The sequence below is a fragment of the Ceratotherium simum genome, chromosome 10 (assembly GCF_057802395.1).
Source record: "Ceratotherium simum simum isolate JZ-2026a chromosome 10, ASM5780239v1, whole genome shotgun sequence".
NCBI lineage: Eukaryota > Metazoa > Chordata > Mammalia > Perissodactyla > Rhinocerotidae > Ceratotherium > Ceratotherium simum.
Genome location: NC_141909.1, coordinates 19,400,205 through 19,424,632, shown reverse-complemented (window position 1 = coordinate 19,424,632; position 24,428 = coordinate 19,400,205). Strand labels below are relative to the sequence as shown.

Genomic DNA, 24,428 nt, shown 5'->3' with positions numbered 1-24,428 from the left:
GAAACCCTCTAAATTTTACAAACTAAACTCTTTCCTTAGATGATTTTATTGGAACCCACAGTATTTAATATCATTTTGTATTTCAAGGTCCCAAACTTATATCTTCAATCTGGATCTCTTTTTTAGGCTCCAGACTTGCATATTCAAATATTACTTCTACACCTTCAATTGGATGTCCAATAGACTTCTCATTTCCAAATCTGAATTCTGTTTTTTCCTTGCAAACCTGCTCCTCCTTGTGCGTTCTTTCTGTGAATGGTACCACGTATGCATCCAGTTTCTCAGATCAAAATCTAAGGGTTATCCTTAGAGGTAATTCCTCTCTCTTTCTCCCTGCCAAATCCCATCCAAGACATCTATTCCAAGTTATCTTCTACCTTCAATATACGTATGTCTAATCTAACCCCCTCTGATCACTTTGACTCTAGTCCTGACTCTTATTTGCAACACAGGAATACTGATTCTTAACATGGCAATTAGAGTGAACTTTTAAGTAACAAATCAAATCAAGTTACTCCCCTACTTCCTATCATCATTATAATAAATTCCCTAAGTGTGATCTACAAGGCTTTATGTGAACTGACCTCATCTCCTGTCTTTCTCCCCTTTGTTCACATATTGGATTTCTTGCCTTTTCTTTTATTTATTTATTTTTTTTTAGAAATCTTTTTTTTTTTTTTTTTTGTGAGGAACATCAGCCCTGAGCTAACATCCATGCTAATCCTCCTCTTTTTGCTGAGGAAGACCGGCTCTGAGCTAACATCTATTGCCAATCCTCCTCCTTCCCCACCCCCCAAAGCCCCAGTAGATAGTTGTACGTCATAGTTGCACATCCTTCTAGTTGCTGTATGTGGGACACGGCCTAAGCATGGCCGGAGAAGTGGTGCCTCGGAGCGCGCCCGGGATCCGAACCCGGGCTGCCAGTAGCGGAGCGCGTGTACTTAACCGATAAGCCACGGGGCCAGCCCGCCTTTTCTTTTTATCTGTGATTTTTAGTAGTTTGACTATAATGTGTCCAGCCATGATTTTCTTAGTATTTATTTTGCTTAGAGTTCAATAAGCTTTTTAAATCTGTTAATTTGTGGTTTTCACCAAATTTGGGAAATTTACAGTCATTATTTCATTGAGTATTTTATCTGCCCTATTTTCTCGCTTTTTGCCTTTGGGTACTCCAATCATATCTCTGTTAGATTTTCTGATATTCTTCCACAGCTCTCTGAGGCACTATTTATGTATGTATTTATTTATTTTCAATCTTTTTCTCCGTCTTCTTCAGATTGGATATTTTCTATTGATCTAACTTTAAGTTCTTTGACTCTTTCCTCTGTCATCTCTATTCGACAGCTATCAAGCCCATCCAGTGAAATTTTTATTTCACGTATTTTATTTTTCAGTTACACAATTTCCATTTTGTTCTTTTTTTATAGTTTCTTTTTCTCTCCTAAGATTTCTTATCCTATAGTTTATTCTGAGCACATGTTCCTTTTACTTCATTGAACATAGTTGTAATAGCTGCTTTGGGGCTTTTTTCTGTTTATTCTAACACCTGGATCATCTCAGGTTGGTCTTGATTGTCTTATCTCTTGAAAATGGGTCACAATATACTGATTCTTAATATGTCCAGTAATTTCAGATTGTCCCCTGGACACTATGAATGTTATGTTATGGCGATTCTGGATTCAATTATATTCCTCCAAAGAGTGTTAATATGTTTGTCTTAGGAGAAAATTAACTTAGTTGGACTCAAACTTTCAGCTGTGTCTATTGGGCAGGAACTTAAATTTAGTTAATTTCTTTCATCTTTAGCTTTCCAATAGCTGGGCTGCTTACAGTCTGCACCTGCCATGTGAGGTGTAGTTCAAGGGTTAACTAGAGATTTGGGCAGAGTTTACCAACAGAAATTGGGGTTTCCTCTCTCTAGCTCTCTCTTCCCTGGTATCCCTCCCTCACTTTCCAGTGGCTGTGATTGCCCTGATCTTCATCTTCTAGTTCTGCAGTCCAGAAAGACTGAGTTCCCTATTGGAATTTTAGTCACTTTATACATGGACTACCCTCAGGTTAAAAGCCACAGAGATGAGGGACTAACCCTATGCTTTTCTCTTCTTCCAAATATTGACTTTCTTCCAGAATCTTTCTTCTTTTGTTCATTCTCTAAAGCTTTCAGGTCATTCTTGTATTTTGTCCAGAGTTCATGATTGCTCTCTGTGGACTGCACTGCCATACTGCAAGTGCAGTTATGTTATTTCTTGGACATATAAAGTTTATTTCCACTTTAGAGAAGGGAACTGGAGCAGCCACTAAAAGGATGTTATTAGACCCTCCATTTAGTATCAAGTCCTTTGAAAGTTCTAGAATAAACCATAAAAGAGATTGGAATAATTTGACCTGCTATAACCCTTGGAAATATTGTTACTGTTGTATTGGCTAGATTTCTTTATATGGCAGGTGACAGAAGAACCTGTGGTAGGTCCAGGCTTCACTCTGAGCTGGAAAATGACTATGGCATCTGCAAACCTTGCATCCTTGCATCTTTAAATTGGGTTTCAGCAGAAGACAGAAAGCTTTGCTTTCTTGGAGACCTCCACAAATATCTCTGCATTTCTTTCCTGTGACTGGTTGTCTATTTCTGAATCCATTGTTGTGTTGACAGGATAGGATACTGTGTTTTGGCCAATCAAAACTCATCCTTATGTGTGCATCAATTTCATCTATATAACATGTATGTGAGTGAGGAAGAGATAGAGCTTCAAAGGAAATTCCAGGAGAGGGAGCAGCTGCTGGCCAGCTCTCAGCAGATCCAATGCCATCGTCATCATTCTTACTAGAGTCTTAGAAGCTAGATGGACTTCAGTATTTTTTATTCTACCTGGATGAAGGAATATATTTGACTCAGTCAAAACCATTTTACCATGATGATATTTTGCAAACTTTCAGTTTCAGAATGTATGGCAAGAAGACATTCTCAGAAAAGATAGAAGGAGCAAGTTTACCAGTATTGCCTCTCTACTCTGAATTCCAAGGTCCTGTTTCTGTCTGGTGAGAATTTGGTATTTTATGACATGTAACATCCAATCTGGTGAACCTAATATATATCTTGATCTTAGTGTCTTGGCACCAAAGGCCCTTTTCGGTGTCATCCATCAATAAAGCTGACATGTGCTACAAATATACAAATCTTGTAAGTTGACTAAGGAAGAGGTAGATGAAATGAAAAGACAATATACATTATCAACCAGCAGTCCTATTTTAAAAACCGTTTTTATGATAAAATAAAGCAGAGATACTGGAAACCCTTGGATATAAGCTTATTTGATTGGTTGTAATCCATTGCAATTATTATTATTGAAGCTCAAATTGTCCCATGTTTGGCTGGTGTAAACCTTTTGAAGTTGGCTTCTGTTATGGACAAAATTGTGTTCCCCCAAATTCATAAATTGAAACACGAATCCCCAATAAGACTGTATTTGGAGATTTAAGGAGATAATTAGTGTTAAACTAGGTCATAAGGATAGGCCCTGATCCCATAGGACTGTGTCCATATAAGAAGAGAGAAAGACACTGGGAGTACACATGAACAGAGAAGGTCATGTGAGGATGCAGAGAGAAGGCAGCTGTCTGTAAGCCGTGGAGAGAGGCCTCAAGAGAAACCAAACCTGCCAGCACCTTGATCTTGAATTTCCAGCCTCCAGAACCATGAGAAAATAAATTTCTGTTGTTTAAGCCACCAGTCTGTGGTATTTTCTTATGGCAACCCTTAGCAGACTAATACAGCTCCCGAGTCCTTTTGATATGACCCTCGTAGTTATTTGACAGCTTCTTTGCTATTTGGTGGACAAAATGTTTTAGCTAGTCTGCCATCTTATATATTTCCTGCCCCAGACCTAGAATAAGCCTTGCTTTCTTCTTGAGAGAAATGGTATTTCAAGACTATAATCTGGGCGTGAGGGATGCCCTTTGCTACTCGGTTGGTTAGTCGTTGTTTCTAGGCCTTTTCAGTGAAGCTAAGAAATATATATTTTTTAAAGGTAAAATTCTTCATGATTTCGTATTGATACTTCAATTCGGATTCAAGATTGCAGAGCTTCACTTAACATCTTTATTATGTCTGCATCTCCTTTGTTCCACATAAAAAAATCCTAATTTTCAAGGATACAGGCTAGAGTTAGAGAATAGAATTTGAATATTCCATAATTACTTATTTGTTTTATCCTGTATGACACTCACAACAGTTTCAGCATACATGAAATACAGTTTTTTAGCATTTGTCTTATTTTCTTCTTCAGGGGCTTACATTATTAACAGTATTTGTTGTCATTGTCTTTCAAATCCTTTCATTCTTTTTGATTTTTCACAATTTCTTATTTTCCATCTTCTGTTTCTTTTAAGGCATTACCTTTGTGTGATTGGCCCCTGTGTTCCTTCTAGTGTAGTCTTAATTTCAGAATTTTTTTCTTTCATCTTTCTTTCCAGAATACTGTTACCTCCTATCTGAGTTTTTCTAGTTCTGATTTGTGTTATTCTTTCATGTTTTGTGTCGTTATCTTTTAGGTTGTTTTAAAATAGCATGGTTACATTTTTATCTTTTTTTTGGTGGGGGCATGTCTTTCTGGCATGCTTTCCTTGTCTGTGGGGATGTTACTCTGTTCCTTATTCTCTTTTTTATTATAATAACTCTGTGTGACATTTTACCTCAATATTTTGTTGTTCATTTTATGTGAATTTAGTTTTTTTCTGGACATTTAGATTGAGACAGGCTTCAGAATAGCTTTTGTAACTTTACAGAGCCTCCTCTTCTGTTGCTTTTGTGTAGTGTTTAAAAGTATGGCTACTTGTTTTCTGAAATTTCCTGGGTTTACTTCTCTTCCCACTTTGATCTAGACCTTCTCTATCTATGTCTCTTGGATCCATCTTTTGTTGAATTTTAATTCCATTTCCAGAAGTTTCTTTTCTGTTTGGGGTTCTTTCCTGGAAAGGAGCCTGCTGGATCCGATTTGAGAGTTCATAGGGGTCTGGATTGCTCCTGCTCATTCATTCATTTCCATCCTGAGTCCTTTGCACACATCTAATATCAAGGGGACAAAACTCTCCCAGTTTCAGCGGCTATTCTCCAGTTCATCCACTGTGCCTTCCTGTGAATACCTGTCGGCTGTTTTAGGGTTCTTCTGTCCTCAGGTCCTCGGACATTACTCCACTGCTTCGCTCTTCTCCCTGCTGCCCAGATTCTGCTACTGTGAAGATCTGTGGCTGTTTTCCCCACCCTGTTTGTATTTTTAAGTTTGTTGGGATATTACGTCATCTAGTTTTGTTGTATTTTTTGATTTATTTTCTGGTTGTTCTATCTGGTTCATGTATGGATTTGGAGATGGTAAAAACTATGCTGCCACTGCCACCATCTTTCCAGAATGCCTCCCAATGTTCCTATTAACATATTAAAAAAACATACAGAAGCAAGTTGATGGCTGTAACAGTTTCTTATGCTGGAGAACAGAAAGGAAGACATATTAATGAATACTGCTGCTTCTGGGTGAGAAATCAAGAAAAGCCTTGACAATTCTGGTTGAAGGCCCCTTCAGCAAGGAGCCTGCTGTTTTATTTTTAATTTCGTTTTCATTTTAGTACTTTAATTCTTGTGCAGTTTGATTTTACCATTCAGAACATGTCTGCTGCTCCTGAGCCTGAGTTGTCTACTCTTGCTGCTTCCTAGCGTCCTCGGTTATGCCATATCTTTGAAGCCAGGCTTTGAAATATTTTTAAAACGTGTCTTGTTACCAAGTAGTGTCTATATGGGTTCCGTCTGGCTTTCCTTTCTTGTGATGCTTGTTCTATTTACAATGAGAGAACCGTCACCTGAGAGTTTTATCAACAAGCATCTTTTTATGTCTTTTGTGTTTATACTGTGAACAAAATGTAAGATATGGTCCTTTCCATAAGATTGTTTAGTTCATCCTGTCTGTCTTTTGGGCTGATACAGGAAGCAAGGCAACTAGTTTCTTGTGGACTCCTTTCCCCTCCACTGGGACCCCAACTCTTAAGTTACTTAAGCATATCTTGTAAGTGATACTGATGAAAATGTTGTGCCGATTAGACATAGCTAAATCTTTGAATTATAGTCCTGATTTGGTTTGGAGTTTAGTTTTATATTGTCGTTACCAACTTCCAAGATTCTAAATAAAAGTCTGCGTTAATCAATGCAGATCCTCATCAACTTGAGGAATGTATTTACACTAAATCGTCTACATTGCTATCTATGCTTATTCAGAGTTGCTGAGACATGATGGTTTCTCTCCCACATTGTGTGTAGGGTAGCAGTCAAGATAACTTGTAGCATCTTTCTAAGTGTACTTCCCACCATTTAAAATTTGGCGAAAAGGCAAATGCCAACTCTATAATTTTATATTTTAGCCTATTTTATTTATTTTTTTTTTTTTTAAGATTTTATTTATTCATTTTTTCTCCCCAAAGCCCCAGTAGATAGCCGTATGTCATAGGTTCACATCCTTTTAGTTGCTGCACGTGGGACTCGGCCTCGCGTTGGACGGAGAAGCGGTGCCCTGGGGCGCGCCCAGGATCCGAACCCGGGCCGCCAGCATCAGAGCGCACGCACTTAACCGCTAAGCCACGGAGCCGGCCCTAGCCTATTTTATTTTTGGATAAAATTCCTTAAATGGTTCCTAACCTAAAATTTATTTTCTTGCAACTTACCAAATAGATGATTTCTTTCAAAACAGGAGTAGAAAATGGCCAGTTATGTCTGTAGACAAACAATTTATAGATTCAAGACTATTGCTTTCCTCTCAGTAGAGTGATGGTGAGGAAGATAGCTTGGGAATCACTCTTCCTGTTTCCAAACACCAGCTCTACCATTTTGTACTACATACATCTGTGACCTGGGCAGTTTTCAAAGCCTTTTTTTGTCTGCATTTCCTCACACATAAGATGTGGCAGTGGGGCCGGCCCAGTGGCGTAGTGGTTAAGTTTGCACTCCGCTTGGGCGGCCCAGGGTTCGCAAGTTCAGATCCCGGGCGTGGACCTACACACCACTCATCAAGCCATGCTGTGGCAACATCCCATGTAAAGTAGAGGAAGACAGGCATGGATGTTAGCCCAGGGCCAATCTTCCTCAGCAAAAAGAGGAGGATTGGCAACGGATGTTAGCTCAGGGCTAATCTTCCTCACACACACAAATGTGGCAGTAATGGTCCCTGTATCATAGGATCGTAATATGAAGATTAAATGACATAATACATCTATATAGTGGATCCTCAATTATTGGTTTAATGAATGAAAATGGAATGTTTATGATTTATTAGGCACTGTGCTGGATAACTGGGATATAATAATGAGCAGAAATTCCTCCACTTGGAGCTTTATAGTATAGATGAGGGAACTAATTAATTAGTAATCATATTAAGGAGTGCTACATTGTAACCACGGTTCCTGCAATGGAGAGGTATGTGGCACTCCAAGAGCATATAATGGGGGTGTGAGAGGTCTGGGAGGTTAAGGAAAGTTCCCATTGGAAGACTGAGTTAAGATTTAAAGAAAAATAAATGGGAATGAATTAGGTGAAGGTGTGTGTTTGCTGCGTGTGTGGGTGAGCACATGTAGGGCTAGAGTGTCCCAGACAGAAGGAAGAGTGTGAGGAATGGCTCAGGCGCAAGAGGGGACTTGGGGAATATGAGGAACTGAAGTAAGGCTGGTGAGTGAAAGGAAGAGTACAATGGGCGATGTTACTTGAGATGAGGCTGGGGTGCTAGAGAGGGAAGGAGCAGTCACAACTTGGGGCCTTTAGAGGCAGTGTTTAGGAATGTGGTCTAGCAAAACAATGTTAGGTATTTGAATTCTGCAGAGAGACTTGCAGTGATCTGTTATTATTGTTGTTACCAATATTTTTATTCCCTGGCAGTCTTGCCCATACTAAATGTTTATGCACTTTAATATTTATTCATTAGTTCTTTCTCCCAATCTCTATTATTGTTCTTCTCTGAGCTCTAGTTCCTCAATCCTTTCATTTAGGAATAAAGCTGAGAAGATAGCTTTGTTTACTTTCAATCAATTTTACTGATTGAAGTGGAATTTGCCTTTGTATAACTTTAGGCAAGATAAATAAAAAACAATTGCCAAAATGTTACATGCTGTGACACATATAAATATTTTATTCTTAGCTTTTGTGAACTGCTCAAATGCTGTCATTTGTTTTTTGTCTAAACAAACTAAAGCCAAAATGATTAGAAATTTTGGTGTCCCATGTTGGCAGGAAGCTCAGAGTGATTTTACGTGTTTTGATCTTACCCAGAACCAACTTTTGGAAATGTGAGGCCTGAGGCCGACTTTGTGTGAAAAAGTAGGAGGAGTTTGAAAGGTGGCTGTTATATGTATCTACTTCTGTGTGTGTGTGTGTGTGTGCGCGCGTCCCCACACGCACACATGTGCACATGTGTATTTTATGTTTGCTGATCTACAATTGGTCAATGAATAGCTAAAGTGGGAGCTGTGAACCTTCCCAGAGATCAAGGGCCATGACTCTTCTTCCTACCCTAAAATAAGGGAATAATGTATTATATAGGCCATGTAAATAAAATTGTCCCAATCTTGGCATAAAACCTGAAGAGCCTTGGGGTGCGCTGGGGCTCATCCATGATGCTCCATCAGGGTTATCATCGTTAGGCACTATTCCGTGCTCTGCACCTTTTCCTCCGTTCTCTAGCATACCTGCTGTGTATAAACGTGCTTGCCCGGGGACCCTATCCAGGATGCAAGTTGTTAATCATATTTGCAAATTTTTTTAACTACAACTATTACATACGTGTGGTGACTTCACATTTAATGTAATATTTATTTTTTAGGAGTTTTCTGAATATGGCTATAAAACTAAAAAGTACTTTTAATGGTAGGAATTGTCTTTAGTACGTTAGGTGATGAGTAGAATTTTGGATTCTGGGTTTGGGCCCATGGGGGTCTGGATGCCCCATCATATCATTATTGCTGATAGTAGCTTATTCCACAAGAAGCACAAACATAATGGTGAGCTGAGAAATCACGTGAAGATTTTTACCTTTATTTAATGTACAAAATTCAATTTTATTTCCTCAGGAAAAACGATTGTGTTAGCCCATATACTTCTCTATAACATATTTAGTTTAAATAATTCTGGCTGAATTAATTAAATAAGCAAAAAAATAAAAATTTTCTGATTTAGCTCTGTACTTACTTAATAGTTAATTTGTTTTCTATTATATAGTCTATTTGTTAGTTAATAGTAATTAGTTAATTGAGAGGACCTACTTAATATTTGATCAAAATGTTAATAAAATATTTGAGCAAAGACTTAAAGCTTGAGAATATTCTGTTTTATGTTGGGTTAATGGACAATCGATAACTTTTCTTATAGTAGGTGCTCTAGTAAATCAGTTCCTCACACGGAACGTGAACCCCATATGTGCAGTGCTGATCAAGAATGCCTGACATATAATACGTAATGCCTGTTAAATGAACAAGTAATTATTCTGAAAAATATTATATGTGTTCCAGGACCTGATCTTCAGGTTTGTACATCCACAAAACCTACATGTTGCACCAGGAAGATGGAGGAGCGATATCAGATTGCAGCTCGCCAAGATATGCAGCAGGTGCTTCAAACCTCCAGCTCTACATTAAAGTTTCTAATCTCTCGAAATGCAGCCGCTTTTCAAGGTAAAGGTATCGTGGGTTCTGAAACTAAGGACAAGCCTTCTTGTGTAGTCTGTCTATTATCATTATACTGGTAAACTTGGCTGGGTTTACATCGTCTTTGCATATTATTCTGGTATAAAATGAGGTATTAGCTTTTTCTAACCTTCAGAACTTGTTTCTGAGGTCATCCTGGGGCATACATATTGAGTTGGACTGGAAAACTGTTATATTAGTGAAATGGTCCTTGGAAATACATGTCCTTCTAGGGTTCTTCCAGGTCCCCCAATATTCTGACCTATGGTTTTACTTCAATATGAATAGACATAATTATTAGATTTCATTAAAACAATCTGTAACATCAAGTCTCATTGCTTTTAACTGGGTAATTTTAGACATTTATTTGTTTATTTATTTATTTATTTATTTATTTTGTGAGGAAGATCAGCCCTGAGCTAACATCCATGCTAATCCTCCTCTTTTTGGCTGAGGAAGACCGGCTCTGAGCTAACATCCATTGCCAATCCTCCTCCTTTTTTTTTCCCCAAAGCCCCAGTAGATAGTTATATGTCATAGTTGCACATCCTTCTAGTTGCTGTATGTGGGACGCGGCCTCAGCATGGCCAGAGAAGTGGTGTGTCAGTGCGCGCCCGGGATCCAAACCCAGGCCGCCAGTAGCGGAGCGCGAGCACTTAACCACTAAGCCACAGGGCTGGCCATAGATATATTTTTAAAAACACGATTTGAATAACTGTTTATCTAATTTTTCTCACTGCAACCTGATGTGGTTTTCGTAACACCAGTGTGATATATCTAAGTGCAGACAAATCTGATAAATAGTAAAATAAACAATATTAATTGTATATTTAAGGGTCAGTTAAGACCAGAATTCAACCTTAATTCAAACAATATGTTCAGAAATAAAATTAATGGGTTATAAAATTACAGGGCATATTGGACAGTAGGTGATCTTTTTCTTATTTTAGTCATCTCTTCTATAAAGTTACTTGTTACAACAATAAAATAGCTTAATTTATTTTTCCTTTTAGAAAGCATTAGCTATTCTGTATATGATTAGAATGAAAGTATATTACACTGCTTTTCAAACAAATTTATTGTTTTTTTCCAAAGCCAAATATATAACTTCTGTTAGTATTCCTTTTTCTTAAGTATATTAATGTCAATCTATTTAAATGATTTGCACTGTTTATATACATAACTAAATCAAAAAGCTGATAAATTTTAAAAATGTACTTATTTAATAAAATAAATGCAATAAATCAGGATAAAATTTAAGTTGAGTTAAAATGTAATTCGTGATGAATTGATGACATTTTTGTAGAAATTGTGAAATGTCAGATTTTAAGATGTTATTAATTTAGCGATTTTTAAAGATGTCTTATTTCTCTTATGGGATTTATTCATGTGAAATTGTTGGAGGAATACATATTGATTTGCCTTTTAAGTGAAGCTTTGTGATTTGAACTTGCAGAACTAGAAGACTTTAACCATCCACAGAAAGCGATGATGTGATTTTTTCTTATGAAAATTATAGCAAGTACAAAATGGAAAATACATTTTAGAGATAAAGGGGGAGTGAATAGACCAGTCTGATCATAACAGAGAGTTGTGGATGGGGATTGTAGATCATATGCTTGAAAAAGTGAGCTGGATTCACGTGGAAGAAGTCTTAAAACACCAACTTGAGTTTGAGAGAGTCACTAGATTTTTGAACAGGGAAGCTTAACTATGATTTCTCATCTTTTAATAGGAAAGCTATATCCCTCCAAGTAAGAATATATGGCCAAAGAAGATCATCTTTGGCCATGTTTTGGATAGCAGTGTTAACTATATAAGTGAAAGCAAGTGCCAGCAGTTACTAATACGCACTCAATGAATGTTAGTTAAACATTTTCCACTGTCTTCGAAGATACTGTAACAGACTTTTAACATATTCTTGGATAAATTAATCAGGGTAGAGCACATTAAGTTCAAAAGATTGGGAAAAATACAAAACCTGGAATATTTAGACTTTTAACATGGGTTTAGGCTGCTGAAAAGTTTTGGTGGTATTGCTAAAAATTTGGTGACAAACTATATCAGTAGTAGAAATACATGCGATTGTCTCTATCTACCAGAGTATCAGGTAATGTTATGTACACGTCTGTTATTTTATGTTTAATGAATTGTACCTGCTATATTCAATAGGTTGAGTTTTGTTTATTTAAATCTAAATTATAAAAAATGAAAAAGGTAGAGTCTTTCTTAAATATGATGTGTTATAATAAATTATCATTTTCTCCCTTTGTGGAATGTCGAGTTTTATTTAAGAATCAGGAGAAGGCAAGACAAATTTAGAAGAAACTTGCCTAAAGGCTAACTTTTCTGGTACAAATTCTCTTACAAGAAGAATACTTGCTTTTAATTTAAAGAATAGAATAAATAGCTTTAGGCTTAGTTCCATAAAAACAAGCTTAAATATATATGCTAAAAGCAATTTGGGAGATCACATTTGTTGTACAATAGCTAAGCAGGCTACTTTATCAATAAGTAAAATGCCCTCCAACTAGTTTCTGTGCAATCAGAATATCTGAAAACAATTCAGTCTTTATTTTTCTAAGAAGAAAGAATCCAACACATTTTATTGGAAAATTTATTCTGCTTGAGAGAAATGTAATGGGGAAATCAATTGACTTCTCAAATGGTATAAGTAGATTTTCTACATTTTGATCTTTTGATTTTTAAATATTTAATTTGTATTTCCTACTTCAACAATATTAAGCCTGTTTTTTTTAGTGGTATTCTGGGTTATGAAAGACTTTGAACTGGGATGTAGTATGCTCCCTTCTCTTATGGATCTTATGGAATCCCATGGAGGCATGTTTTTGAAGCAACCCTTTGGATGTGGCCAATGGGGATGATCACTTGGGTCTCTAGAGTTAGTGGGCACCGCATTACTGAGAGATGAAGGAATTTTTCAGGGGAGAGAGGAAACAGTGCTGGCGATTGATGATATAGGACATAAAGTCATCCTATATACAATCCACATTCAGCTCTGGAATTTAGCATTGAAAGGTATATGCCAGTGGGGCTGGAATTAGCCTACTGGACAATGCTTCTACTTGTTTTTTTTTTAAGGAATTTATTGGTGTTTGTTTTAGTCATATTTCTTTATAATAAACAAAACAACCAAACAAAAATCTGTTTTTGGAAGGGGTTTCACTGTAATTATGACCCGGGGCTTCACTATATCCAAAAGGTAGTCATTCATGCAGCATGCAGTGTTTTATAAGACAAAAGGAATGAGCTGATATTCCTGTGTCTGTTGCTGTGTATAAATAAGTGGTGTTGTTTGCAAAGAGGAACGCTGGCTTTGTCACAGTGCAGACAATAACTGTTCGTCATTTTCAGGGGCTTACTAGTGTTCATGAATAAAGCAGAGTAGCCTGAAATAATGCGAAAGAGTTTGTTTCCCATCAGCTGTATTACTATGCGTGTGGAATTGCCTGCTTTAAAAATATTTTCGAAATATTTTTTATAAATGTTTTATTTATTTATACACTAAAGTATGGTGTGACTCATGAGGAAGTAGGGGAGATTGACAGAGAATATGTCACCTACCGTAAAAAAGCAACTCATCCAGTTTTCAAATTTGTCAAATTTTTAATCTACATTCAAATAAGATAATGGAGTTTAGTTTATTTAATTTAAAATGATACAAAATTTTCAGCATCACTTTCAAAAATAAAATGAAGGAATATTTGGGAGAACACTATTGGAAGCTTGTATTTTGTTTAAACGTTGAGAAGATAAGGTTAAGAAGTTATATCTTTCCTTAGAGATATACTTTTCCCTATTTCTCTCATCTTCAAATAGCTCACATATTTCAAAAATATATGGTACATACTACTATTTATTTTATAACTTTATTATAATGTTCCTGTTTTATAAATAGTATTTAAAAATGTACATTATTACAAAACACTGAGTGATACATGATATTTAGAACAGGAAAGATTTAATGTTTATGATTTCATTCTCTTGGCTAATTAAATTTTCATTTCTTGATTATAAGCACTGGAAAGATTGGCAAGCTTGTCCTCTTGGGTCGAAATGTTAGATTTAGGAATCTAATAAAAAATACATTCCTATTTTTAATGAAATATAGGAATATGTTCAAAATTAAATATTTTATTTTAAAAAGCAGATGAATTAAGAATGAGAATATAGTGAATGGATCTTTCTCCTTTACACTAACAGATATTGGCTACTGTTAAGTGTGTAGGTAGTGTCTAGCTACTGTAAAACTAGTTTCAAGTGTGTGTATATGTATATAAATATATAGTCAAAGGCACAAGAATATAGTGAATATTTGAATATATTAATTACAGGAGAGGAAATAGATTTATATAAATGTTATAGTATTAAGTATGGAGTACAGTAATTTTATTTTGTTCACTTCAGCTGTGCTTTGTCGAGGTAGATAATATTTAACATTATTCCTTAAAAGAGCGTTATGTGGAAGGATAAAGGAATAATGCTCTTTCTAACACTGAGAATTACCTGATCAAAAGTTCAAGGGTACCGGAACAGGTAGCCTTAGGCTGGCAGTGGTGAGGAGACTTTTGTTTTTCTCTCTCTAGCACCTAGAGCAAACACTCAGCAAAGGTAATTAAATGAACTGTGTAAAAAAATAAATGAATGAGTGGTACTTAGCAAGAAGATGGTTCTGAAATAAAATGAGAGATTTCCTCCCTCCCCCTTCCCTTCTACCTTTTTTCTTTTCTTTATTCCTCTGTTGATGCATTTACTCTATCTGTGGAGTACCTACTAGGCGCCAGCACTGTCACGTGCTTGCATTATGCAGTGTCCAAATTTTAAATCTATTTTATTTTCATTGGCTCCTTCAGACTTCTAATATGCCAACATCTGTTTATTGATTTTATAAACTAGAAAGGAGCATGTTATGGTGTTTCTGTCAATGGCATTCAGAATGTGATGGCATGTTTTTCCCTTCAGTTTTAGGCGGTGCGTGGCTCGGTGTGTTATCTCATACAGCAGCTATGAGTGCGATGGGTCTTTATCCAACTGTCCTTTATGTCTGAAATGGTAACAATTGCTTCTTTTGAATCTGTGTCAGCAGGCTGCTATTAATTATGAAAATGGGTAATTTTCCGGTATTCTAGATAAAAGTTGCAAGAGCTTAAATTACTTTTTAGCTGGAAATAAAGCTTGCTTTGCATGAAGCATTATCTTACAGACCTAAGATCAGGTTTGTTTTGCAAAATTTCTTTTTTAAACTTTAGAAAGTAAACTTTTAATTGTTTTAATTCTGACTGATGATAGGTTATGATAATATCACCCATTGCCATGGTAATCACACCTAGAAAGCACTGTAACTTGCTCATAGTAGGCTAAACAATTGTCTTGATTTTATATTAAATACATTTTCAGTTAAATATTTTCAGTGTGAGGACTGTACATTTGTTGGCTAGAAGATGAGTTGACATTTCATCAGATTCTTTATCATTTGTTATCTTTATATTAGTTTAATCTAACTTTGGCATAAGGGATCACAAGGGATGATTCTTAAAAGCTACCTATGTGTGGAGTAAGGGACAGGACATGTGGGAGGTTACAGCTAGCTATGCTTTTGAGATTTATCTATCCCTCTCTTATTCATCCATGTAAGTTGATTTATAAAATTTCTTTTATAAATGCGACATTGATTCATTCTCCTTTTGATGGACATTTCAATAATTTCCAATTGATTTTTGCACTTATAATGCTGCCATGAACATTCTTGTTCATGTCTCCATGGGCATATGTTTTTCTAAGGTTTGTACAGAAAGTGAGATTGTGGCTTATAGGCCATGCACCTTCTCAACTTGACTAGATATTGCTGAATTGCTTTTCTAAGGAGCTGAGCCAATTTAAACTCCCACAAGATGTTGGTGTGCTTTGTCATTGTTCCACATCCTTCCCCACAGTTAGTATTGTCAGAATTTTAAAAGATTTGCTGAACTGCTAGATATGAAATGGTATCTTGTTTGCAAAATGTGTGGTTTCCTGATTATTATGGAGTCTGAATGTCTTTTCACAAACAGTTATTTTATATGTTCTTTATTTTCCCTTTTGAATATATCCTGTGAACCTGTATATGTACTTAGAGTGTTTTTGTATGTATTTAAAAGTTTTTTTCTAGGTGCACGTGTCAACTTGGATTGCCACGTCTTAAAATTTTAGCTAAAATGATTCAAATTTCTTTCCGTATTTTGTAGAAATCCATGCCCTCCACAAGTTTTCTGCACATTCTCAGGCTTGCAGTCACGTGGTTACTCCTGCCTCTGCTCCCTTGCTTTCTTCGTTTGCTTTTGTATCTCTTTCCTATCAGTAATTCAGTATGAAAATTTTTTTTCTCAATTACCACTTCTATGGACACATACATACATGCAGATGCATTAACCTAAGATATATGTGTAAAATCAGTTTTATGAAATGGTGATGATAAAGGAAGATAAAATCTAAAAATCACAAATAATTTCAAATTAAACATTGATTTCTGTCTTTGCGAGTGTTTTCCAGCTCTCTCTTCATCATCAATCCACGATGCTACCATCTTTACTTCATTATCTCCTGCTCTTCTCTCCCCCACTTCCTTGTGTAGACCTCTCCTCTCCTCCCCAGATGGTGACATAATGTACCTTGTAGTTCCTTACATTTATTATTTGAGCACGGAAATACTAAATAACCATCATATGGCTCTGAGGGTGAATTTAAACTGAGCATCCTTCTTTTTAGTTTAAAAAATATTTTTATTTTAAAAATGTTTTTCCCAGCTTATTGCCATATAATTGATGTATAACATTGTGTAAATTTAAGGTGTACAAAGAGTTGATTTGATACACTTATATGTTATATGATTACCCCCATAGTGGTAGCTAATGCCTCCATCACGTAATGTAATTACCATTTCTTTTTGTGGTGAGAACATTTAACTGTTAGCAACTTTCTACACTCTTAGCAACTTTCAAGCGTATAATACAATATTGTTAACTATAATCATCATGCTATACATTAGATCCCCAGAACTTATTCATCTTTTAACTGGAAGTTTGTACCCTTTGATCAACATCTACCCATTTGCCCCACCTCCCAGTCCCTCACAACCACCATTCCACTCTCTAAACTAAGTACTTTTGATCATCGTACTGTCTATTAGATATTTTGGGAGCAATGAATTTCCAAAATCCAACATAGATATAAAGTACAGTGATCTTTTATAAAGTATAGACAACGTATATAACTTTTTTCCTAGTGTTATGTAAATTGACCCCATTTTATGCTTTCAAGTGTTAATGTTGGCAATATTTGTAATCCATGAGAATAAATAATTATTAGCTACTTTTTTTTTGAGGAAGATTGGCCCTGAGCTAACATCTATTGCCAATCTTCCTCCTCTTTTCCTTTTGTTTCTCCCCAAAGCCCCAGTAGATAGTTGTATGGCATAGTTGTACATCCTTCTAGTTGCTCTATGTGGGACGTTGCCTGAGCATGGCTTGTGAGCAGTGTGTAGGTCCGCACCCATGATCCGAACCAGTGAACCCCGGGCTGCCCAAGCAGAGCACGTGCACTTAACTGCTACGCCACCGGGCCGGCCCCTATTAGCTACTTTTAAAATGGAGCTTATTTATCTTAGAAATGTTTACTTCTGAAAGCAATAATAGGCCATTAAAGCTAATCGAGAATTTTTATAAGATCTGAAATATATTTTATTTAAATGATTTTTCTAATTTTGCTTATAACTAAATATTTAAAAAAAAGGAAAATAGGCTGAATTAAAATAACATTTTTTCTAAATATTATGTAGCAATATACTTCAAAGGAAATTTGTAATGTAACTATTATGTGGTTGACACTCATTTTGTAATTTTATATTTACGAATTCCTTTAAAAACCTTTTACCCCATGGAACAAACCTTTCCATTATCTTGATAATGCTATCTAAAACTCACACATGCTAAAAAGTGAAATTCATGCTTTTTCTTTTCTTGTTAAACCCTATGCACTTAATGTCTGAATATGGATTTTTTTTTTTTTTTTTTTTTGCCAATGATGTCGGCTAATATATTTTATGAAAGTGTGTCTTGGAATTAATATTTCTATGTAGTAAAAAGTTTTAATATTGAAAATAGGTTATTTCCCTATTTATAAGACGCTGGGGGAAAGACAAACAAAGATTGAGGGATCATTTGAATATATCTAAATTCACTTAATGTGAAGAACAAAATTACAGTAACAATTTCATTTTATGCTTTTAGTGTTCTATTATGATTATAAATTTCATTAACAAATTTTGTTGAAATATATCCTGATGCACTTACCAGCTCTTCTGATGGGTCATTTTTTTTTATAGTTTTTGGTCAACATACTATATTTCATTTTAGGAAGGGTGATTTATCCCTATTAAATATCCAATGTAACTAATTAGTGAAAAAATAAACCAGCAATATTTTGAGAGCTTAAAGTTTTATGTGTTTTAAGGCCCTACAAAATTTTATCTAAGATGGTTACTGCTATGATTTAATGATCAGTTTACTTTGATTATTTTTACAGGAAAGAATAAAATAACGACACTAGTAAAATATTTAAGAAATTATTTTAAAACCCAATAAAGTATCTGTTTTCACATTGTACATATTACCTCATGAGTAATGGTTTGTCATGAGATATTAATTTATGTCTCAACATGGTTGTTGTGTGTCATATGCCCCAAGAAAACATTTTGTTCTCCCTCTGCCTTATTGTTAGAGCCCCAGTTTTTTGGATGATCACCCAAGATGGCAATGTGCTTAGGGACAGTGAACGCTGCTGCAGCTATAGGGGATGGCATGAAAAGGAATAGGAAGTCTGTATATGGTGGTGAAGTCTTGAAATAGCTATTGCGGGAAATGGGAAAGGAAATGAACAAAAATCCAGTTAGAGGGGCCAGCCCCGTGGATTAGCGGTTAAGTGCGAGCGCTCCGCTACTGGCGGCCCGGATTCGGATCCCGGGCTCGCACTGATGCACCGCTTGTCCGGCCATGCTGAGGCGGCGTCCCACATATAGCAACTAGAAGGTTGTGCAACTATGACATACAACTGTCTATGGGGCTTTGGGGAAAAAAAGAGAAAAAAAGGAGGAGGATTGGCAATAGATGTGAGCTCAGGGCCGGTCTTCCTCAGCAAAAAGAGGAGGATTGGCATGGATGTTAGCTCAGGGCTGATCTTCCTCACACACACAAAAAAATCCAGTTAGAGGGCTAATATTTGTGACAAGTAATTAATAGTAAAAGCAGTATGCATGATGGTATGGCTGTTTTCGTTTTTAGCCCTTTTAATTTTTGCCTGAGGAAAATGTACAAGTAGAGTAGTGCTGATACATGGTTTAGCACGGGTGTTGGGGACTCATTCATCCATCCAATGAATATTCATGGGGCAACCTCTATGTGCCAGCCTTGTTTTAAGTGCTTGAGATGCCTCAGTGAATGCAACAAAGATTCCTCTCCTCGTAGTTTGTATTTCATCTGGGAAAGTAGAAAATAAACAAAGATAACACAGATATAAGTTAGGATGTATTAAGTGCTTTGGGTAAGTGTAGCATAGAGCAGGGGGCGAGGGATTGATAATAGTGGAGGGTTGCAGATTTCAATTGGATAGTCAGGAAAAAGGTGACATTTGAGCAAAGATTTGAAGAAAGTGAAGAGGCTGACTATGTGGATGTTTGGGAGAAAAACGTTCTAGGAAAAGGGAGTAGCTCTAGGGTAGGAGTGAGCCTCAAATGTCAGAGGAATAGTAACAGGGAGGTCAGTGTGGCTGCAGCACAGTGGGTGATATGGGGGTGACTGGAAAGGCTCATAGAGGCGACAGGGGCAGGTCACCTGGGGCCTCTTAGACTTTTACTCTGAAATAGAAGGTTTGCCATAGGTGTGGGTTGATTTAAAAATAATTACTCTATCTAGTTGTTGAGGGGCCTGTAAACCCAGCCTGTTGAGTGGCTAGGGTGGGCCTGGAAGCCCGGTTAGGAGATTATTATAATAATCCAGAAGAGATATCGTGGTAACTTAGACCTGGGTGGTGGCAGTGTGGTGGTAAGAAGTGATCAACTTCTGGGTCTATTATGAACATCAGTGGGCTCTGGGCATAGTAGAAAAGGAATTGAGGCCAAGAGGGGGCTGATTATGGTAAAATATACCAAGGGTGTGTCTGGAGGGTAAGTGCCTGATGTGTAATGGAGGCGAGGTAAAGATGCTGAGGCTGTAGGACAGGTTTCCACATGGACTTTGGAATCTCTGAGTCTGTTGGCAGAGTTGGAGTGAGACAAACTGTCACCTGTCTCTAAAGTTCTCAGTGAAAGAGGGATGTTGGTGGGTGTAACAGGGCATTGGTTGATTATTCAATGGGGGCTAATTTTTTTTTTTTCCTAGAACCACTTTATTGAGGCATGATTGATATACAAAAAGCTGTACATATTTTTTGCATGCAACTTGATGAGTTTGGACATGAACCATCACCACAATTTATGCATAAATATGTTGGAGGAGGCTGATCTTTGACACGGGTTTAGAAGACTAATGGTCTGAAGGAGCCAGGAGATGTCCCACTCATTCCTACTATCTGTCTCTGTAAAGTGGTAGAGATGTTGTTTCTATAGTACCAGATATCTAAATATGAAAATAAAATTAATTTTGATAGAATAACTCATGATTCAACAAAATGAAACATGTTGTCAAAATTTAGCATAATTTTTAAAAGTGAAGGGCCTTATAAAGAAATGAATAATACACAAAAAAGATTGACTTGCATGAAATTTGTATGCAAATTTTGAGAATTGACTGGAGAAAGCACGTAATGAAACTATTTTGAATAAAGTTGTATAATAGTAATTATAGTCAAAATCATGAGTTTGTATATGAGAAATTTATTTTAAACTAATTTTAATTATAAAAAATATAACATGGTTACATAAAATAAAATACTTCATTAGTCAGTAACTCAGCAAATATGGTTTTGTGATGAATTTAAAGCTCTTGGGACTCAATTTTGAAGTCTTGGTGGTAATTCTCATAACACCAAGAACATATTTGCCATTTTAATATGAATCAAAATGAACTAAGTTCTGTTTATCAAACAATATTAATCATTTCATTAACTACTTTTTATTGTATCATCTCTTATCTAATTAGAAATACCTACAGTTCATGCACCTGGCATTATTGTCAAATTTAAAATTTTTAAATGATATAGTTCATTGTAAATTATGAAATACAGCTTATCAAAAATGTGGAAATGTTCTTAATAGTTAAACTTTTTTTTCTATAGCCTTGGGGGAAGAGCAGATTAAGATGAAAATATTAAACCATCATCCATAATATTTAATTGGTAAAGTGGTAAGATATAATGGAAATAAGATACGTCTCTTTCCTCAGACAGGTAGAGGACTTAAATTTTATAGCCATTCCTCAATGTAGTTGTTCATGATGGGAAATTATCCATGCATATCTCCATGCTTTTAGCATAAAATATATCTAGCAATAAATGGAATATATATGTTATAGCTTTTATGCAGAAGGCAAAGGGCTTGAAATGGCATCTCAAGATCCAGAGTCATAATAGTAAATAAATGGTAATTGTTGGATAGCTATGCTGTGTTTCTTTTATTCCAGGGTAATTCTGCCTGTGGGCTAACTTTTGTGTAAACAAAGATAATTGAACTTTTGCACCGTAAAGGATATTGTTCTCTTGTACTATTTGTTTGACTCCGTCTCTTCAGGGTATAAACTTGACTTGAATGTTAACTTAAGAAACATATCCAATTTTTTTTTCTGTAAGTGGGAATAAATTGAAAATACTCCATAGTAGAACAAACATTGGTCTTTGTTGTGGGAAAACATTTGTTGTTGTGTTGGATAGGCAGTATGCTTAAGAGTTTAAAAATGGGAGTCCAAGTCAGAGGGTCTGGGTTTGAATCCTATCTCCCAAGTTGCTAGCTGGGCCTCCATTACCTTGACTGTAGAATGGGATAGTAATAGTACCTTCTTCTAGGCTGCAACTGATGAGGGTTGCCTGAGGTAATCCCTATAGAGTAACTAGCATGGTGGCTGGTACATAATAAGCACTCACTATACGTTAGCTACTTTTCAAAACGTATCAGGGTAGAAATTGTCTAATGGTGCTTCTGTAAGTGTGTTATGGGGAATTGTATGGAGTCAATTGTCACATTATCAGAAGGGCTATAGTGGCCACGCAGGAGAAGTGCCTTGAGATCTAAAGTCCTAGGTCTCTCCTTGGATTACTGCACCTGATGGTGTTGCCATGAGTCGTGTTGCAAGTGTTTGAGATTATGGCCAAACGCGCTCTCTATGTTGGTAAAGAAAAGCCATTGCAAAAAGTTATTTGGTGAATAGTAATAATTGGTACATTTTAAAGCACGATTTTCCAGTGCCCAGCTGGTAATTGAATGAAATTCCAGATTTCATTAAATGGTCTTAAATTGTCATATTTGACTCTCACTGTGGTAGAAACTAACGTAAACACCAAAATCTAGGGTTTGACTCACAGAATGATGCAAAGGGACATAGTCCATGGGAAAGTATCCAATAGCTGAATGAAAGCCTTAATCTTCTTGGTGTCCTTCTCCAAATGAGAATATTTTCACATACGAAGGCTTTTAATTTTTATCACTGATTCATTCTGATCACATTCAGGGATATTTGCAGTTTATGTTGGCATATTTTAACAAAACCAAGCCTTTAGATTACGCATTTGTGAGTTATTAGGTAGAACCACTAACTTCAGACTGGTCCTTTCACAACAGCATGGAATAAATAAATAAATGCATAGCCTTCAGACAATGTGAAACCCTTCAACTTCATTATTGGTAGAATACGGCAAAAAATTTCATCTAAGATTTCATTGAATTACTTTGGAGGCCACTGCTCATTGAGATAATTTTTAGTTTGGTCCAAATGTTGCTAATCATTGTTTCATAAAATTATGTAACTATCTGATAGTTGCATTTCCTACCTGCTGAAAATGTAAAATATTATTATTACTTGTCTTCAAGGCATTTTAGGTGTTTCCTCTCTATGTGAGGAAAGACAATCTGGAGAGTGATGAATACTTATAGTCTTTGGAAAGTATGATTTGGAAAGTCACCAAGGGGTGGGGCAAAGGTGTCCATTGGTTCAAGAAGGAACAATAAATCCTCTGTTCACGTTCTGATTTTTAAAATCTGGGTTTAATGTGCTTAATTTCTAGCTGTAGTCCCAGGGCAATACTTTAGGATGACCTAGGCCAACTGCATAAATTGTTTTTATTACAAACCTTCAAAGTAGGTTTAAATTAAATTTTCTATGTATTTGGCAACTCCTACTCAATGTATTTAGTGTATTTGTTATTTTAATGAGTTCGTATATTTTGAATTCAAATTAAGAATATATTTAACAATTGGTAGTCTACACTGGTGCATCTATTCTGGACAGCAATGTGACAACACTTAGTTAAAATATGTGTTCTCTCTCCCTCTCTCTCTCTCATCTTTCTGATCTTTCTCCTGGTTATATATATTGGAAAATTTTTTTAGAGACCATTTCGGGACATGTACAAGCATGTTAATTGTAGTATTTGTTGTAATAGATGAGAGTTGAGACAATCTGGGTATCTGTAGCTCAGGGAAAGGTAAGGAAGAGGCACAGAAAATGCATTATGTAATAGTATGGGTCATCAGGAATAATCAACTGGATGCATATATAATGACATGGATAGACTTTAAAAACAAGGTAGAGTGAAGAAAGGAAGAAAGAAAATGAAGTATATAGCACAACACCATATATGTATCTTAAAAATACAGAGACAAAATATTCTATTTATTTTACTAGAACACTTACAAATCAAAAAGTTCACATTAAGCATGTTAGAATGATTGCTTAAGGGTATATGATTGTATAATTCACCATACAACCTCATTAATTTTAAGGGGTATGAGAAATATGAAGAATGGCTAGGAAAAAGGAAAGTGAAATACTTATATATAAATCTACCAAAACATTTATATGATCTGGATGCTGACAATGCTGATGAGAAAAATCAAAGAACCTAAATAAATAGAGAGACATACCATGTTCATGAATTGGGAGACTCAACATAGTAAAGATGACAGGTTTACTTAAATCACTCTAGAGGCTTAATATAATTTCTATCACAATCCTAGCAGGCTTTGTGTAGACATATTTAAGCTTTCTCTAAAATTTGTATGGAAAGGCACAAGACCTAAAAATAGCTAAAACAATTTTTAAAAAGAAGATTAAAGTGGGAGGAATCATTCTATCTGATGATGAGGCTTACTATGTAGCTACAGTAATTGAGAGTGTGGTATTGGCACAGGGGTGGACACCTAGAACAGATTAGAGAACCCAAAAATAGACCCTCACAGCTATGCCCAACTGATTTTTGATAGGTGCAAAAGCTATTTAATGGAGGAAGGCTATTCTTTTCAACACATTTTACTGAGCAATTGGACATCCATAGGCAAAAAACAACTAATATTTTTGTATTGAAATGTCTAAATATTTCAGCCCAAAGATTTTCACAGATTTTGCCTTTTCTGCCCTCATTTAGAGAACGCTTCTTTAATTTTTTTCCATAAGGCAAAACTTGACTTATTAAATGTCATCTCTGTGATTCTTTTGAATATTTACCAAACCTAAATGCTATTAATC

The 24,428-nt window shown here is 35.9% G+C and overlaps 1 protein-coding gene across 1 annotated transcript in view; it reads left to right on the top strand.

Moving 5' to 3' along the window:
* GPC5 (glypican 5) overlaps window positions 1–24,428 on the top strand; it is a 1,279,398-nt gene that overhangs the window by 26,919 nt on the left and 1,228,051 nt on the right. The window contains exon 2 of the mRNA XM_087435760.1: window positions 9,532–9,693. Within this exon, the coding sequence (XP_087291886.1) occupies window positions 9,532–9,693 (162 nt within the window). The remainder of the gene's footprint in view (window positions 1–9,531; window positions 9,694–24,428) is intronic.